Raw genomic sequence first — 18,243 nt, 5'->3', positions numbered from 1 at the left:
TAAGGGTCTTTCCCGTAGAAGATTGTTTTATCTAACTACTTAAAATGTCACAAAAACTGGGCTGCTGTCCCTACTGGCCAGCCACCAAAAAATAATTTTTAGACCGACTTACACTTATCTAAAGTCTACAAAATTTTACATGCAAACACTAGACACACAGAGCTACACTCACACAAATATTTGGGATTTTTGGAGTTGATTTGCTATTTAAATTAAATCAAACTAAAACAGGACAAAAACAGATTTTAAGTAGTTCACAAATTAAGAAAAAGAGTTAGGGGAACTGTTATCCACCACCAAATAATCATGCAAACATGTTATGTTTCATTCAAATTCCTTTTATTTCCGAATGAAGATGCTCAAGTTGGCTCAATGTTAGAACTCAACCTATTACTCTTTCTTATTTAGTATGTTAAGAGAAAGGTGTTTTCAACTTAACTTAGTCCCTAGCATGCAATCTAGAATGGCATGTTCATAGATTTAACAAGTAGAAATCATTAAGAATGAAAAGAGTTTGAGTCATCACAAGGCATCGTAAGTACTGGCGTTGTCTTACTTATCCTAGAAATTGATTCACATGTTAATCGCAATTAACAAGTACTACTCTAGAACATATGTAGGTCCTCATTCAACAAAGGCAGGCACACACATATTCATAGCATTAGAATTCTAGATATGCTTACTAAGTATGCATCCGTAGAAAACACATAAAGAATTCATCAATGAGACAAATAGTGAACCAATTTTCATCCATTCATAAAAGTAATTCAAACGAAATGTCATAACAAACTTGCAATCATATTCGGGGCTTCAAACAGCCCCTAGCTACTAAAAATTTAGTTACACAATCCTTAAGTTAAAACAAAAGATAGACATGAGTTTGAGAAAATAGAACCGAAAGAAATCAACTGAGGCTTCTTCATTCCTTCCTTCCCCAACACTAATTTTAAACCAATTCTTGCTGCATCATTTTCTTCTCCTTAACTCACCCACTAATAGCCATTTAGTGATGACAATAAGTGAGAGGAAATGGTAAAACAATTGTAACTCCTTGGGTAGCCTTTATGTCAATTACTCCCTATTAATCCTCATCTTTAATTCTATTTCCTCCGATATTTGAATAGGTGTCAGCTGGCTTGTTCTTGGCTGCATCAGTTTTGGCTGCTAGATTTATTGGATTTATTGCTTTCAATGCTTTCTTGTCAGTTACAAACTGCTCAGCCTCTTTGGAACCTTTCAGTGTTAAAACGGCCATAACTTCTTCTAGAAAAATGATATTAACAATCCGCGAAATGTTCCAGAAAATAGACATCTGTATTTTCCAAGCATATAAGGTTCATTCTCTAATTCATTCTGAGATATCTGCAACTTGCTTCCAAAGTCAGCTGACTTGCACAGGCAGTTTTGACGAATTTGTTACTTAAAATCCCACTTGTGCTATTTTTCTTTTCTTTGCTTGACAAATCCTACAAAACACAAAAACAAAGTAAATAACTCAAAAATATAAGGAACTAACTAAGAAAAGACAAGTGAATTTGATATAAATTATATATAAATATGAGCTTATCAGTGATCACCAGAGGTTCTTTCCTAGATTCCGAAGGCAACTGATGCCTTCCCCTTCTGGAGTACTGCCTAGTATTGAGGTTTCACATGAGCAACCTTTGTGAAGGCTCCATCCTATTTGTTTGTTTTAACTTATGTGTATGCACATATCAGTAATTTCTCAGAGATATTAATAGATAAGCTTTATTTCATTCAGTGTATTGTGCTAAATACAATAAAGCATATACTTCACTAAGATGTGGTACTTCTAGACTAAATATCAATTTATCTTTACCCTCACGAAGATAAATGATCATTCATAGAGTCTACATCATTTGAGTATTCAACTCATAATCTTCAATCCATATGATTCTTTAATATCATAAACATCATGGATAAGATTCATGTTGGTAAATTGTTCGATCTGCAGTTCGAGACAATTTTTCTCTTAACACTTTATAATTTTTCTAGACTCTTCAGGAGTTTCAATTTAATGTCATCGATTCTTACAAGAGATTTTAGTATGTTGCAACAATATCATAATGATAGTACTCACTAAGGCAATTTATACCATTCATTGGTATTAAGTACATATTTTATGATTTACCCTTTGAGGGCTTACTTCCAGCACTTTAAATCCTTCAAGGATTTTCCTTTGGAATTTATATAGAGCAATTTGTTCCCATGTATACGTGAGGGATTTACTTATGGAGATATGATGTGGGCGACTCACAACCCTTTGTATATAATTCTCCATTCATATGAACTCGTTTACAACCTTGTATCATATCATGTGAGTGTATTTCACTATATTACAAATGCCCATATGTAACCTCTTTGGTTCAACATCTTTTGGCTATTTGTATTATATTCAAATATATAGGTCCATTTTTCCACGTTCTTACAAAATTGTAATGGAATTGCCTTTCTACATTTTTAGCCAATAATTTTTGTTGACGGAAAAGAACGGGACTCGATATCAACACAGCTCATTGATGAATTTAGTAGCTACTTATAAAAACCAAAATTATCATTGGTTATCATCAATTCAAGATTCTATATTTTCATGTGCATACGCATGCATAAAAGCTTTTTATTTCTTTTAGATATCTATTGCCTCTTTAAGGGCATTACACGATCTCTTCCAGGATAGTCATAATTTAGAGAATGCGGATCATAACCTCTTCTTGAGTGTTATAGAGCTTGGATTTTAATCTCCACTTCTGGGAGTTGAGTCATTGGAACCTATACGTCTATCATGCTTCATGCATGAGAATCAACATTCTCATGTCTGCGGATTGTCTTTTTTGGGAAATATATCCATGCGGCGATTGTCATGCTTCTAGCATGCAACAGTTATGCTTCAAGAATGCAATAGTTCAGTAGTGCCATATTCTTCTTCTTTTAGATGACTAAACCTTTTGAGTTTAAAGGTCTGCCACGCTTCAGGCGTGCAACAGATAAATCATTTGCTGCCTCACTATATTGTCCAATGAGGACATCAATTCTTGTAGGCACATTTGCAACAAATATATGTGATTTCATCACTTTCGTTGCATCATTAAATGCATCTGGCATTTGATTGATACATCGTTGCATCATTCAATTATTCTTACTTCATTTTCATGTTGATTGCTTCGTGAATCAAAATAAGACAAATTATCTTCGTTCTTCTAGAACGGTATTTTCTCATCATTCTTCTGGAATGATATTTTCTCATCGTTCTTCTGGAACGATGTTATTTTCTCCCTCTAATGGCAGGAAAATTGTCTTATCAAAATGAAAATCCGCAAACCACGCGGTAAACATATCCCCAGTCAAGGGTTCTAAATATTGAATGATAGATGGTGTTCAACATCAATGCCCAATCGACGATGATGCCTCATTTCAGTTCATTGTGGCAGTGCAATAGGCACATAGATAATACAACCAAAAACTCATAAATGTATAATGTTTGGCTGGTTTCCAAACACGAGTTATACTGAGAAGTATTGATGGTTGGTAACATGTCTAAACCGAATTAATAATGCATCATGTAAAATAACATATGCCCATGTAGAAAACTGGCAATTTCATTTTCATGAACAGAACGTGTGTAATCAATTTCATACGCTTAATAAATACTTCTGCTGAACCATTTTGAGTATGGACATGAGGAACTTCTAGTCCTTATTTAATAGTATATAGACTGAGACTCTTATGGCCTTTATTACAATCAAGTTGAGAAACTACTACATTTCAAACTTACGATACTCATCAAGGAACTTTATGTCCTGATCTTGAGGATCAAGGGACTTCATGCCCGATCTTTTTGTATGATGGAACTTTGGGTCCAATCATTTTTATATGATGAGGATCAAGAAACTACAGGTTTTGATCTGATCAAAGAACTTCAGGTCCTATATATACTCATCATAACAAAAGATAAATTAAAGCAATAGACGGTAATTCCAACCATAATAAATAAATTGCATTTATGTAAATAAAGCTTGTGACAAGGGCTTTACATGTTGTAACATCATCCAAAAACCTTTACTTTTTCTTCTTTCTTTTCAGATGGTGCAACATCATCCAAAAACCTTTACTTTTTCTCTTTTCTTTTCTTTTTTTTTTTCCTTTTTCACATGTTCTGTTGACACAGCAAGATTCCACCTTTTTCCATTTTTTAATTATTATTTTTCATTCAAATGGTGCAAATGCATCATTATGCCTTTTCCATTATTTATTTATTTATTTATTCATGTTTTTTTTCTATATGGTGTGGATGCATCATCAAAAACCTTTGTCCTTTTCTCCTTTTATGTCAACATCATACACCAAAATTCCACCTTTCCAATCCTTTTTCACATGGTGCCTGAAACACCATTCTATAATCCCTTCTTCCTTTTTCTTCTTTGTCTGTCTCTACCAGTCTCAAACCCAGGGCCAGCTGGGTTGTTGTGGAGGTCACACAAAACCAATTCAATCCAAAAAGGTTACCAGAGATTGGTGTTGTTCTTGCATGGCCCAGAGAACATTGCATCGCGAAGCAAAAACCTCCCTACAGAGACATGGATTACAGTGGGGTTGACGGAGGTACAAGAGAGGAAGGCCTATGTGGAGTCAGTCCTACAATCACCATCTCAGACAACCGAGTATTCATGGGAGTTCTCAAGATCTATCGAAAACAACACGATCTGGATTTCCAAGTTTGATGAGATTCTTCTGGATCTCTGGAAATCAGTTGTCAAGTACGAGTTTTGTCATCTTGTGACAACTACAAGTCGTTCTAAATTTCAATTCTCACCAGAATTCGGTGGGACGCTTCTGGTGTGGTGGGAGAGACAGAAAATGGACATACCTTTTATTCCGTGAGATTTTGGCTGGCATATATGAGAGGTAGGAAATGCTTCACCGGATTTATGGCGTTGTGCTTTCTACTGACATAAGAGCTTCTCGTGCTGATAACGTGTTGTAAAATCAACGGTGTGTGAAATGGAATAAATAAAACAAGACACAATTTACGAGTTTCCTCTACAGTTAATGTGACTGAAGTACGTCCTCGGGGCAGTAGTGGTGTTTTCATTAATTTAGAATAATAGGAGTACAAAAATAACTCTCTCTATTATCTTCTCTCCTCTTCCTCTCTTTCCTCTCTTCCTCTTCCGTGAGCCTTCTGTCTTATGTCTATATCTTTTGTGTTCTGTGAGGTGTTGTATTTATATAGAAAATAGGATTAGTGTGCAGCAAGCTTCAGCAGACAATGGAAGGGCCCATTATTTAATTCTTTGAGTGGACATCCACTGTTCTACAACATATTTCATTTTGTATACATGACTTGGTCCAGTAACTTGCTTTTAAACAGAGAGGTGATTTATCTTGGGAAATTGGCATTCTGATGGCTTTACAACTTTCAAGTGCCAATCTAACTAATCCCAGAAAAAAAAAATTATTGAAATAAATAAACTCCCATGCGAAATGACTATCTACCGTTCTAAATTTCTTATACAAAGTTTGTTTATGTTTTTCTTAGCTCCCCCTCAGCTGTTCTTACTTCAAAATCCAAGCCTTCGTATAAGAAGGCTTAGTTAACTCATTCAGCGTGAAAATTTGTTTCAAAATCCCCTCCCTGTAGTTTCAATGAGTTTCGTATAAATTATTCCTTAGTTTAGCGCCAAAAAAAAAAAAATAAAAAAAAAGAGGCTGGGGAAGATATTGATATTGGTGTGTGGAAAATGTGAACACTGTCTGGGTCTACAACTCATCCCAATTTTTCCAACCATCCAAAGTCTACTATGCTCCTCTGTTTTTCCACAAGCCCACTTTCGACAAATATTTTTTATACAAATTTTAGAGAATATATATGAAATTCGTGGCATCATATTTTTTATACAAATGTTAAATGTTAAATCATTAGATTATTTCACTATCAATGATTAAGATTTAATCTAATAGCTAATTAATTATACGGTAAAACAAAAACAAAACAAAAACAAAAAAACAAAAACTAGCTAATTATTATTAATTTCCCTCATAAGAAATTATTATTTGTTACAACATATTGATTTGACCCCATAAACGGGACCACCACCCCATAGCATGTTGCTGCCAGAAGCCCATATTTTTTCTAGAGAATCTCCTAATTGTTCCCGAGCAACTAGAAAGAGATTCTTTAACCATAAAGAATTTAGTTCAGATGTAAGATATCTATCCAAAAGTTTCGCAACTCAATCATGTATGATGGAATCATCAAAAATTGAACTATGTATGTAACTCACTATAGGCTCAAGAAATAAAGAGAAGGTGTGTACGAACGAGATATCTAACAACAACAAGAAGAAGGAAAATGATTGAACAGAGGAGCTACCGAACATTTTGTTGTATGTCTTCGAGCTATATACCATTGTTTAATTATGGTCGTTGAATAAATAAAACATTGATGGATAATAGGGTTCATTGATATTCCTGGTATAATAGATACAGTCATAATCAATTTGATGAAATTGGTTGATCTTATAGAGGATCTTCTATAATTTCACATGTGAGGGATTATTTCTTGGTTTCGTCCCATCATTAATAACTTGATTATATTTAACCTTGTACTTAAACTTAAAGTCGTTGGAGTATTATTTACGGGGGAGTGAGAAGTTGAGAGAGCATCGTAGCGGAGCACTAATCTTTGGGGAGTTCAATTTTTATTACGTTACTTTTTGGAAAGTTGTGTTTTATTTATTTTGAACCTCTCCTTTTGATGTACTTTGTTGTGCAACTCTTGATTTTTTTGTTGTTGATTTTCCTGAACAAATGGGTGATTTGAACTGATTACATTGACATGCTCTTATGTTTTTATTATTTTGGTACCGAGAATTGTACCTTGTGCGTAAACTTCATTGTTGTTATGTCTTTGTTGTTAGCTCTTATATACTTCGTTTGTGGTTGGTTATTTCTTTGTTGAGCTTAATTGACCTATCCATTTCTTTTGTTTAATGAGACTGGCATATCATTCATTTTAAATCCTTTGCCTTTGCCATGATAAAATGGGGGAGAAAATTAAAATTTGAAAATTTGTGTTGTGTTGCAATCATGTACAATGCTAAACAATTTACTTCCTTGCAATTGTTTTAACCATGATAACTTTTCACTTGTTCTTTGTTGCAAGATTCGTCCTTTTGTGTTCTCTTGAGTGAGGTTGGGTGAATTTAGTTATAGAGTTTGGGTTATTTTGTCAAGGAAAGTGAAAGAGGGAGATTGTGAAGTCTAGTTTTATTATTTGGCTTCCCTTGTCAAATGTTGCAAATTGTACCACACTTGCTTTAGTTAGATTTACGGTTTAAAATGCTACTTTGGGATCTTGCTGTTGGAAATATCACTTCAAGAGCTTAACTTCTTGCATCAAAGGTTTGTTCATCCATATGCATTTCATGTCATTATTTCCAGTTGATTCTGTCTAGTCAAAACTTCTCGCTACTTTCATACGAGCTGGGCAAACACTTTAAGACAACACATGGGTCATCTGACAGCTTTTTCCCGAAAATGAATTTTCAACCCTAGATCTTTCTAGATTGATTTTGCACTTGACACGTGGCTTTCCTGGTCCCCTTTCTATATGAACATTAAACCCTCTATAAAAGCTAAACCTAGGGTTCTTATGATTTTTGGGGTTTAAGATTGGAAATTTTTGAAAGCTTTATTTTTCATCTCCATCTCAGATCTCTTATGAGCATCAAGCATATTCTATGGGTAAAGTTCTTCATCGATTATTTATAAATCTATCTTTGAAATTTCTTGCTTAAATTTGTTTTATATGCTCATTTCATTTGGCTAGGAGTTTTACATTTTCATAAAAGAGTTTATTTTAGCTTTGAGCTGCCTCTTGTGTTCTTCATTAACCCTAGCCATAAAACCATGTCCATTCATCAAACACCCAATCATTGCATATTAGGGTAGCATTTTCTTCATGGTTTTGTTTTGATTTGTGGTCAAGTTTCAAATCTTTAAATTGATCTCTTTTTGGATTCGCGTCAGTTTCATCTTTCAAGTGTTTAATTGGTGAAACTAACTAGACATTGAATCCAGATTTGCATCAACTTCATCATAACATCATTTGCATAAGTTGATTTGATTTCGTTGCCAAGTGAAGAGCTCATGAGGAGCTGCCACTACGTGAAGACCGAAGGAGTTCATCTCGTGTAAGGCAAAGTTGCACAAAGGTAAAGTTGCTTCATAGATAGGGATCTATGAATTGAGCTTTGCGTGGTACTTTGTAAGAATTTTGTTTACACTAGTGGATTGGACTCAGTGGAGAGTCTCCGATTTTTTAACCCAGAGGTGGGGTTTTCCAACCCAAAACTTCTTGTTTTCTTTGCCTCTTAAACTTGCCCACATATCTTATTTACTTGCATATGCATCACGCATCCTAGGAATTATTATTTGATATGAGTTAGAAACTAAGTTTACACTGCATATTATGAGCAATAAAATGAATTGTTGTTAACTAGGATAACTTGTAGTGAACTAAGTTTGATTCGTAGACTTGTGTTTGATTAACTGACGAATTTGTACTTAGTTGACTGATAAGCTTGACTAGTCAATCCAGCATAATTTAATTCATAATTGCTTTGTAATTGTTGTTTGCGTAATAAACTTATATGTAAATGTGTTCAAGTTTAGGAATCATTGTTGTGAAACTAATCTGGGCAGACTTTGATTAGTTGAACATATTGGTCAGTTAGGTTTTGTTTTTGCAGCTGCACTTTTTATCACTGACTAACTTGTAACTAGTTGACTAGCTCATTTGACTAGTCTACTGTGCAAAGTTTTTTTTTTCCATGATATTTCGCCTAGTACCCAATTTCACAACCAATATTCTATACATTTTAAGGGCCTCCCTTCGAATCTCACATAAGGCCTCCAAAATCTCAAGATCGATCCTGAATGTCGGCTTGAGTATCGTAAATATCGGTGAGAATCCATTGCCATGAAAACCTAAGGGTTCCTTGCAAGCCTCGTATGGCGCAAATTTCAAAGGTTAATCAAGTAAGAAAACTCTCAATGGCTCTCTCCAGTTTTTGTTCACCATTGCTAGCTAAGGAAGAGAATGCTCCCTCCACACTGCACTCTTTCATATTGGATTTTCAAAGTTGTTCTATATCTTGGTAAGTGGAAGAAAGGAACAACTATGGGATTTCTTTTGCAGTAGATGAGTTTGGAAGATCTTTTCCACTAAGGTTATTAGGTTCAAATAGTTGTGGTGTGTTTCGGTTCCAGTAAGGTTGCTAGATAAGTCCAGAACCATAAAGAACAAACACTATAATATCTAGATGAGTCTAGAAAGGTTATTTGAGTGATGCCATTTTAATTACACGATTAAGCATCAATGCACCAATCTTGATGCCTTCTTAAAAAGAAGGTTGATGTATAAAATTCACCTTAGTACGGAAAAGTTCGTAACCGAGGTAGTCAACTAATATCTATTAACTGGCATTCCTATCAAATATTGAATTCACTACCCCAGAAACACCTCAAAGGAATACAAATTCCATACGATTTTCCTTGGTGAAGAAATTGGATTACTAGATAGAAGTGTTGGATTGAAGAAATTTTGGAGATATTAAAAAAAGACACAAACAAACAAAACAGGAAGCTAAAAAACACAAACAAGAACATATTTTCAAAGAGGCCACCTAATATGACTAATTGGTCAGGCAATCAAATTTCAATTGACCAAAATTGCTGGATTCTCATGAGAAAGCAAAACAAAAGGAAAGTTAATGGGATTAGGAGAGAGAAACAAAGTCATAATTAAAAAATGTTTCATAATTTTATTTTGAATGTATGTTTTTATTTAAAAATAAATAAATAAATTGTCATATTAGGCTAAATTTCAACTACTGATAGTTTGATAATCTAATGGTGTAATCTTGTGTAAAAAATATAGTACTACGGATCTACTCTTTTCCCCCTTTGTTTAAGATATCTCCATGTTTTGGTAAAAATGAGGACTAGTTGTCGGGCCAGCTCCACTTCAAACTTTAACGATTTGAACCGCATATTTGTCAAGTTGCACTTTATAAATCACCCTTGGAAAATATTAGCCAATTCATAAATGTTTGACAAATTTAGTCGAGTTCAAAGAAATTGACAAACACTATGTTCTAAGATTTTTTTTTTTTTTTTTTTTGTCAAACAATAGATTTGTTAAATTAGATGTTAGATTAGAGAACCGATAGAATTCGAACGCATGTCGTGGTGCAAGGGCAACAATCATCTTCATGATGAAATTTTACTTTTTAAGAAAAATGGAAATTGCAACTTTTCCATTTTGGCTAGAAGACATGATCAACTGTTAGAACCTCACTTCACCATTTACTCAAATGCAAGATATACTAACCAGAATACTAATACAAACAAATATTCATTCACCCTTTACATCTGCACATATCTTAGCTTATATCACTGGTTGCAGGCTAAAGGTCTTCAACAACAATTGAGATAGCAGGGCTAGCTAAGTGATGCCACTTGGCATCCTAGCATCAACTGTAACATCCCACATCGTCCAGGGGAGTGAATCTTGTAAGCCTTATATGTATATCCTCATCTCTACCTAACACGAGGCCTTTTGGTAGCTCATTGGATTCGGGTTCCATGGGAACTCCAAAGTTAAGTGAGTAGCACACAAGAGCACTCCCATGATGGGTGACCCACTGGAAAGTTCTCGTCTGAGTTTCCAGAAACAAAACCGTGAGGGCGTAGTCGAGGCTCAAAGTGGACAATATTGTGCTACGGTGGAGTTGAGTTCAGGATTTGGTGGGGGCCCGGACCAATGTGTGACAATTTGGTTCCCTAGCAACCAATGCTTCTGATTGAAGGGGAGAGAACACAAAACAAAACTGTTTGGCACGAGCAGCCACAAACGAACCCAATTCATCCCGGACAATAATACCTACGCCCCCCAGTATACTATCTTCACACAATGCGCCATTGACATTGATCTTCAGACAACCCGAGGGAGGTTTGATCCACCTCACCTCTGGCGAAACCAATATCAGTTGAAAATACTAGTGGACAATATATTTCAACATACATGACTATTTCAGACCAATATCAGTTGAATAGTCGTATACTTCTAATTAATTTGAAAGGTGCAACTCTTCTATATATACTCAACGTTGGCAAAGAATAATTTATTCAGGAAATATGTTTTCAACACAATTTCCTTTTTCCTTGTTTTTTCTTCTCTCCTCACAGTCATACAATTTCCTTCTAGTTATTAAATTAAGATTACATAACTCAAAGTTACAAAAAAAAAATCTTTACCACAAAAAATTAGGGTTAAAACCATTCCACCAAAAATGAAACTTAGACCTTAAGGGTTGAGTTATAGACCCAAATTCTATCTTTTAGTGGACCTAAGTATTTGGGTTTTGGTGAAGTTGGTCTAACATAGTTTTTTTTCTTTCTTTATAAAAATAGCAAAAGTCAGAAATCTCCCTCACTTGCACCCATCGAGGATGACGCTCCTCCCTCGAAAATTGATCATGGGTCGAAAAATATTTTAGAATTTTTTATAGTGTAATGCTAGGAAAACTAAATTTGTAGACCAAATTTTGTAAACCATATGATATGGAAGTTGATGATTGAATATTACTTAGTGTTGATTAAACTGTTTATTCCTTATTAGTGATACATTATTTGGTTTGCAAATTTGGTCTACAAACTTGATCTACGTAGCATTACCCTTTTGCATATGTTCCACTTGCAAATTCTCTCTCTCAAACACTTACACATAAAGTGGTACAATAAATGGACAGACATCCGAAAAAAATTAGGATCAAAATGAGAATGTATGTTAAATTTTTGAATTACGATAAATATTAAATTTTCAAAAAATGATCCAAAATTTTTATTTGGTGTTGTAGGCCTAATTTAACTGAACAATACAGAGAGAGGGGTGCGGCATGACAAGAAGTAGAGGAAAGAGATGTGTGATTATGAGGAGTTGTGTTATGTCACTCATTATGTTTTTATTTATAGTAGTAAGGAAGATAAATTCATTACCCCATAAGATTACAATTTCAATATGATAATATCTAATCTAAAGGATATGATAAAATCTCATAAAAATATACCAAGATATTATAAAATACATGATCGCATTCCTAATCTAATAAGACTACAACATTCGAAACATTTTTGAATTGCAATTAGAAACTCTTTCTGATTCAATCCATTCCAAAATCAAGCTTTTGGGTACATAAAGCCCAAGAATATGGTCCCTTTTAGACTTTGGGTAGTCCAAGCCGAGCCCAAATAAACTGGGTTCTCTTTGCGTTACAATTCCAAATTAATCAAAAACCTAAACGAACCAGACACAGCAAGAGAAGAGAAGAAGAGGAAGAAGAAGATGATATACAGGAAATGGAGTCTGTTAACGGGACCCGTCACGATCTTGGGGGGCATAGTAGGCACTGTCGTCGTCGCCAACTTCGTCTTCAATGATAACGTAATTTCCATTTTTATTCATTTATCTCTTCATATTTTTATTTTATAGAATTTCGGATTCATCAACTGGAATATTTCTTTCTTTCAAATCCACGAATTGTGTTAAACTATCGATTCATCAAATGAGCCTATTGGGTTATGATTTATGTATCTAGATCCTGCTCCTTCGAGTGGGGAAAAAATCTAGGGTTTCAGTGCTTCATTTTCTTAATTCAAGTTTTAGGAATTTTAGGTTTCTGCTAATTTACATCGATTTGAGCATCTGGGTGTGTTTAATATGCCTAAATTCCTGCCAAATGAGACTTAAATCAGTATTTTAGCTTTCCCAATTGGAGCTTACTGTGGTTCAATGTGCCCAGTTGCTGTCTGATCAAAAATCATCATCATATACGTGTGTGTATATGTGTGTGTGTGTGTGTGTGTGTGTATATATATCATGAAAACATTTAAATAATTGCTGGGTTATGTTGTATATTTGCTTAACTTGTTTGCAGACACGAGCATTGTAATTTACATTTTGCTGAATTACGCAGGATCGATTTCTGAAGCCAGAGGCAAGGAAGGCGGATGCATCCACTTCAAGCAAATAAGAGGAGGAAGGTGAAACAGCTGCATTTTCAATGTAATTCAAGCTTTTAGCTTTCTGTCTTTATTTGTTGTTCTGCAAAATTGTGGTGATGCTGCACCTTCAGACATGACTTGTCGGTTTAATAATCCAGAATTCAAATGTGAGTTCTGATTTAAGGTTGTGTGGTTAAATTTCGTGGGATATGTTCTCTCTGTTGTCTTGACATTTCTTGCTTTTCAAGCTGAGAAGAATTAATCAAATTCCATTGCTTCTGTTATCACGATCATCTCGATTATTGTTTAGTAGTTTCATTTTATTTCAGTAGTACGTATATGACGCATATAGACATTTAGGCCCTGCAAATACCCGTGAGGTTTTAGTTCGGGTGGTGTTTGTATGATTGAATGGCAGATTCTAGGTTCGGTTCTTGTATAAAGAAGAAACGCTTTGGCGAACTGCAAATCTGCACTGTCCTACGGCTGCGTGATGCTAGCCAAGAACTCGGAGAACTTCAGAGGGGTAAGGTGCAACAGTATTGCTTTATATGATGCTAGTAGTTGTGAAGCAGGGAGACCTGTAAGTCATAAATTGCTTCTTAACGATGAACTTGTGTGGAATTTTGGCACTCTTCTTTTCAGCAATGGTAATGGTAGATACATAAGTTTACAGAAATGGGATTTTTTTGTGAGATTTGTAGTTTCATTTATAAGCTCTGATGTATTTCAGGTCAGCGTCGCGCCTGTTTTAGGCACAGATTTGCTCACAGGATTGCAAATGCTTGTGAGCTTGATAAGCCAAGAGTTCGATCATCGATATTTTTCGCCATTGACCAACAATTCCATAACCAAATCATTCCAAGAGTCTATTGGCCCAGGCAAGCACCAATGTAGGCAATCATTCTGGACTTTGGCATTCTTATCCTTCGCAAATGGCTGGAACTGCCTGTACGGACCTGGGTGCCCATCGGGTCTCAATAGCGAAAGGTGGGTTGTGTCCAGTAGTTTAAAGTTCACCCCCTTCTCCGATCCTTCGGCCACAGCCTTCTCAAATTCTTCCAGCTCGATGTTTTGCATTGCAGCATCTACATCTTTTATATCAACCTCACCCTCTTTGAATGGCGCTGATCTATTGCAATACCCCCCACTGAACCACTCTCCATTCTCAAAATGGTCGGGCGTGGTGGTTCTAAATAATACAAGCGCTTTATGATCCGAACGAGTGATGAAATTGAAAACCAGACGGAGGGCACTGCGATAGGCGTAGTCAAACCTAAACTCCGTTAAGTTCTTTCCAGGGCAGTAATGGCAGCCTCTGACCGTGTTGTTCTCATGGTAAATTGCGGTTTTAAGGAACCATTTTCCTCCGGCAATCACCACGTAATCCAAGCTGTTATACTGATCGGTCCATGTCTTGTCGAGTTCGTCAAGATAAAGCTGAATTTCGGAAGTAGAAACTCCGTTCATGTCTTCAAAAATGGCCGCTTTGACGAGAAACGGAGTCCAAATTACGGAAACAGTGAAATTGTGAGAAGGGAAAAGCCATCTTTTAGACCTGTATTCTTTGTCATGGTATACCTCAACAGCTTGCTCCACCTGCGGGACATAGACACTGAATTGTGACCAATATTATCATTTGGCACCAGAAAATGGAGAGCCAGCAAAGAATATGCACAACGCTACACAACAGATAACTAGCGCAGACAGCAAGTATAATCTATAAGAATGTCGGGTCATGGTAGGTCCTGTATCTACACCGGAATTATAGGGTCCAAATTTATACATATACGGGCCATATCGACCACTATGGGGTCGGTACATACGAGAGAGACTTCCTTGACCCGGTTTCCCTATCCCCTCTTCCAATTTCTTTTTTACGAGCTCACGTGAGAAGCGAGAGGATGAGTGAGATAGGGAAACCGGGGTAGGGAAGAACTTTTCCACACTGATAATTGCATATAAAAACTTGTAGGAGGTAATCATACATCAGTAATTATTAACGTTCCCAAAACGACGTTGGAATTGAAACAATTATGATCCCAGATAGATAGTAGGTAAACCAGCTATGAAAAAGTTCTACAACCAATTAAAAAGCAGTGGTCACCATAGATGTTCAGCTGTAATCCACAATTTTGTATAAAAATTTATGGCTTGAAGTAGGGTTGCTAACCACAGACCGAAAATTATGACAAAGACGTGCCAGTGAAGCCAAGAAAAAGTTTGAATGCTTTTTATGGAGTAATCAAAGAAAGTAGGACCAATGCCCCCCATGATTAATACACATTAACCGCTTGTCCCACAACATAATTTGATCTAAACTAGATCTAGACTTCCATACAATTTCCAAAGAGAAAAGGTTGCTAAGGTTTCAACTTTTGAAAGTAAATAATACTTTGTTTTCGCCGGTTTTTATTTTTTAAAACGTCGTTTTAATGCAACAATTGTCGTCCATGAGATTTGAGCTCAGGGCGTCCTCCAACAAAGTGAAAACTCAGTGCGACTAAGACCAAATTGTCATAGACTCTATTGTGGTTAACTGGAAATGCAAAATTAACAGATTCAGTAAACATAAGCTAGATTTCAACGGTGATTCAAAGTCCTGAAAAGTTAGTAGTAAATTGCTTTCGATGTGTACCTGAGAGAGAATGCAAAGCAATGACTGCACATGGTTACGCGAAATCGAATCACCAATGAAGGCCCATGATTTGTTCCTCATTAAACCAAGAAAACTCGGCGGATTGAACTTGCGTAGCTCACAGTCTCTTGGGTTCCACCTCCAGTAAAAGTAGTCGGAATCGGGGCGACCGTTCTTCATACAATTCTGATGAGGTTCCACCACATGGCAGCTTTCATTAGTGTATCTTGGACCTGACGGATCTGGTACCCAATCTCCAGTAAAAAGGTCACACTTTACTGCAAGTACGTTATTTAGTAAGAGTAAGTAAATCAGTTGCATACTTGCATTAAAAGAAGAGCAGAAGCTAAAAATTTAACGATACTTCTTTATCTTTTGAGTTGTTGTGCCGGATTGGTCGTTCATAACCTTTGGACTCTACGACCCGATGAAAAAAAAATTCTACATACTGCAAACTTTTCAGTGCCAAAATTTGCAAAAGAAATTAGAATTATAAATGCAGTTCTTTCTAATGATTTGGGATTTCACAGCTAGAAATTTACCAAATAAATATATCTAAGAACTGATTATCCTAGAAAATAAAATTAATGAAAAACAACTCCACATTGATTAAATTAACAATGTGAGTTAAAACTACAAAAGCAAGTGGAGAAAGTTGATCCTAAAAACACCAAAACAGAGACAGAAATAAAATAGAATTACTTACCATTGTCATGTGTTTGGGAGGTGTTTCCAGGAAAATCAACAATTGTAGAGTTTTGAATTTGACCAGGAAATAAAGAAGAATCGGAAACGGCGGAGGAGGAGGAGGAGGAGGAGTCTGTTTGTTGTTGGTCTGCAAATGCAAGAGGAGGTGGCTCTACTGGTAAATTTAATCCGATAGGAAGCACAGAATCGGAAAACAAGAGTCGAAAAGCGAGACCAACTAAGAGAAAAGAGACTGCAAGCTTCACAAACACATGGTTGTTTTTGTGGAATGACAATATTGGGTTCGATTCAACCCTCAGTTCCTTCACCATCTCAAGGGTCAGAGAGAGAGAAGAATTTTAAGAATATTTAAAAGAAAAACAGAAGTGATGAAATGAGCAGGTTTTTGTTTTTGCAACAAAACAACCCAAACGAGGTTTTAGTTTTGATTTTGTTTCAGGTAGAAAATATGTTGTTTTGTTTTGATAATTGTGATTTAGGTGCATTAGAGTATCTTAAAATAAAATGAAAATTAATGAAAATGGTTTGAAAACTTTGAGTTTTAATGATAAGAACAAAATAAAGAGTAAAGTGAATATTATCAGGATTGACTTTTTAGTGTAAAAATATAGTTTTTCGTTAAAATGAACAGTACCGTGAGTTTTTCGTTAAAACCCTCCAAAATGAAATGCTAAAATATATAAATTAGTACTAACATTAAACAAAAAAAACAGCAATAATGTTTTTCAACTAAAATACGAATGTACATTTAGGTACTAATTCAACTTCTATATCTCTAGTATTTTCTTGTTGTCAAATTTAAACTTTATGTTTAAGAATTATGGTTAATTACATTTTATCCTCTTAGATTTGGGATCGATTTCAATTTCTTACAACATCTTTAAAACATTTCAATTTCATACATTGACTTATCATTTTATTTCAATTTTATACGTCTGTTAGAAAATCCGTTAAGTAAACCGTTAAGATTTGATGTGGATGTGGTGTTGATGTAGCTGCCACATTTTTACCACGTGGCAAAAAAATTATTTTTTTATGCATTTAAAATATTATAATAATTTATCCTATTATAAATAAATAAATAACTAACTGAAAAACCCACCTGCAACCAACCCCTTCCCCGCAACCCAAACCCTCCCATCTCATCCCACACCACCCCACATCCCCTTTCCCCTTCTCCGTCCAATGCTCAGTCGCCATTGTGCCCACCGCGGCCGCCAAGGCCTCCAAGGAGTACAAGGTCAAGTTGAGGAGGAAGATTCGGATCGAGAGAGAAGTGTTGGGGTCGATGTGGATGTCCTTGGTGGCAATGCCGTCGTCGAATATCGGATTGGGGGCAGCAATTGTTTCTTCGGGTATGGGAGGTGACGCCAAATGGGTTGAACTCGTTGGGTTGGGTTTGGATCCGGTTCTGCAAACGGTGCTTCAAGAGGAACGCTTGGCATTTCTCTCTCTCTCTCTCCTCTCTCTTTCTCTCTCTACAAATTGGGAGATTTGCGAAGATTGGAAAAATGAGAAATGGGGAGTGGGGGAGGTGAGGTAGGGGTGGGGTGGGATGGGGTGGGGCGGAGATGAGGGAGTAGGTCGCGCCGCCGGGGGGGTGGAGGGATGGTTTCTGGGTTCGGGTGGGATATTTGGACGTGGCGGCGGTCTCCGGGAAGGTGGGGGTGGGGTGTTTGGGTTGGAGGGAAAGGGGGATGGCTCGGGGAAGACGATGGCTTTTATTATTATTTTTTTTTTAAATAGGATAAATTATTATAATATTTTAAATACATAAAAATAATAAATAAATAAAAAATTTCCACATGGCA

General features: G+C 35.9%; 1 protein-coding gene and 1 long non-coding RNA gene across 2 annotated transcripts; one reads left to right on the top strand and one right to left on the bottom strand.

Moving 5' to 3' along the window:
• Window positions 1-12,325: 12,325 nt before the first annotated feature.
• On the top strand, window positions 12,326-13,370 carry LOC137734619 (uncharacterized). Its single transcript, XR_011068568.1, has 2 exons — window positions 12,326-12,526; window positions 13,059-13,370. It is a non-coding gene; the product is annotated as an uncharacterized lncRNA (long non-coding RNA).
• A 330-nt stretch (window positions 13,371-13,700) lies between these two features.
• Window positions 13,701-16,814, bottom strand: LOC137734618 (protein trichome birefringence-like 25). The gene is made up of 3 exons (XM_068473861.1): window positions 16,431-16,814; window positions 15,725-16,002; window positions 13,701-14,685 (listed from the first exon to the last, which is right to left on the bottom strand). The coding sequence occupies exons 1-3, from the start codon at window positions 16,741-16,743 to the stop codon at window positions 13,900-13,902; spliced, it is 1,377 nt and encodes a 458-aa protein (XP_068329962.1). The 5' UTR covers window positions 16,744-16,814; the 3' UTR covers window positions 13,701-13,899.
• Window positions 16,815-18,243: the final 1,429 nt, after the last annotated feature.

This window comes from Pyrus communis, chromosome 5 (assembly GCF_963583255.1).
Source record: "Pyrus communis chromosome 5, drPyrComm1.1, whole genome shotgun sequence".
Classification (NCBI taxonomy): domain Eukaryota; kingdom Viridiplantae; phylum Streptophyta; class Magnoliopsida; order Rosales; family Rosaceae; genus Pyrus; species Pyrus communis.
Note: the sequence above shows the minus strand (reverse complement) of the source record. Positions and strands in the feature narration are given on the sequence as shown.

What these genes read in the sequence shown, in the direction of transcription:
- LOC137734618 (XM_068473861.1), bottom strand. Translation starts at nt 16,743, where the DNA reads ATGGTGAAGGAACTGAGGGTTGAATCGAACCCAATATTGTCATTCCAC. An exon ending in CTCCCAAACACATGACAATG is followed by an intron (nt 16,003 to 16,430) that starts GTAAGTAATTCT and finishes ACGTACTTGCAG; the next exon opens with TAAAGTGTGACCTTTTTACT. An exon ending in TGCTTTGCATTCTCTCTCAG is followed by an intron (nt 14,686 to 15,724) that starts GTACACATCGAA and finishes TATGTCCCGCAG; the next exon opens with GTGGAGCAAGCTGTTGAGGT.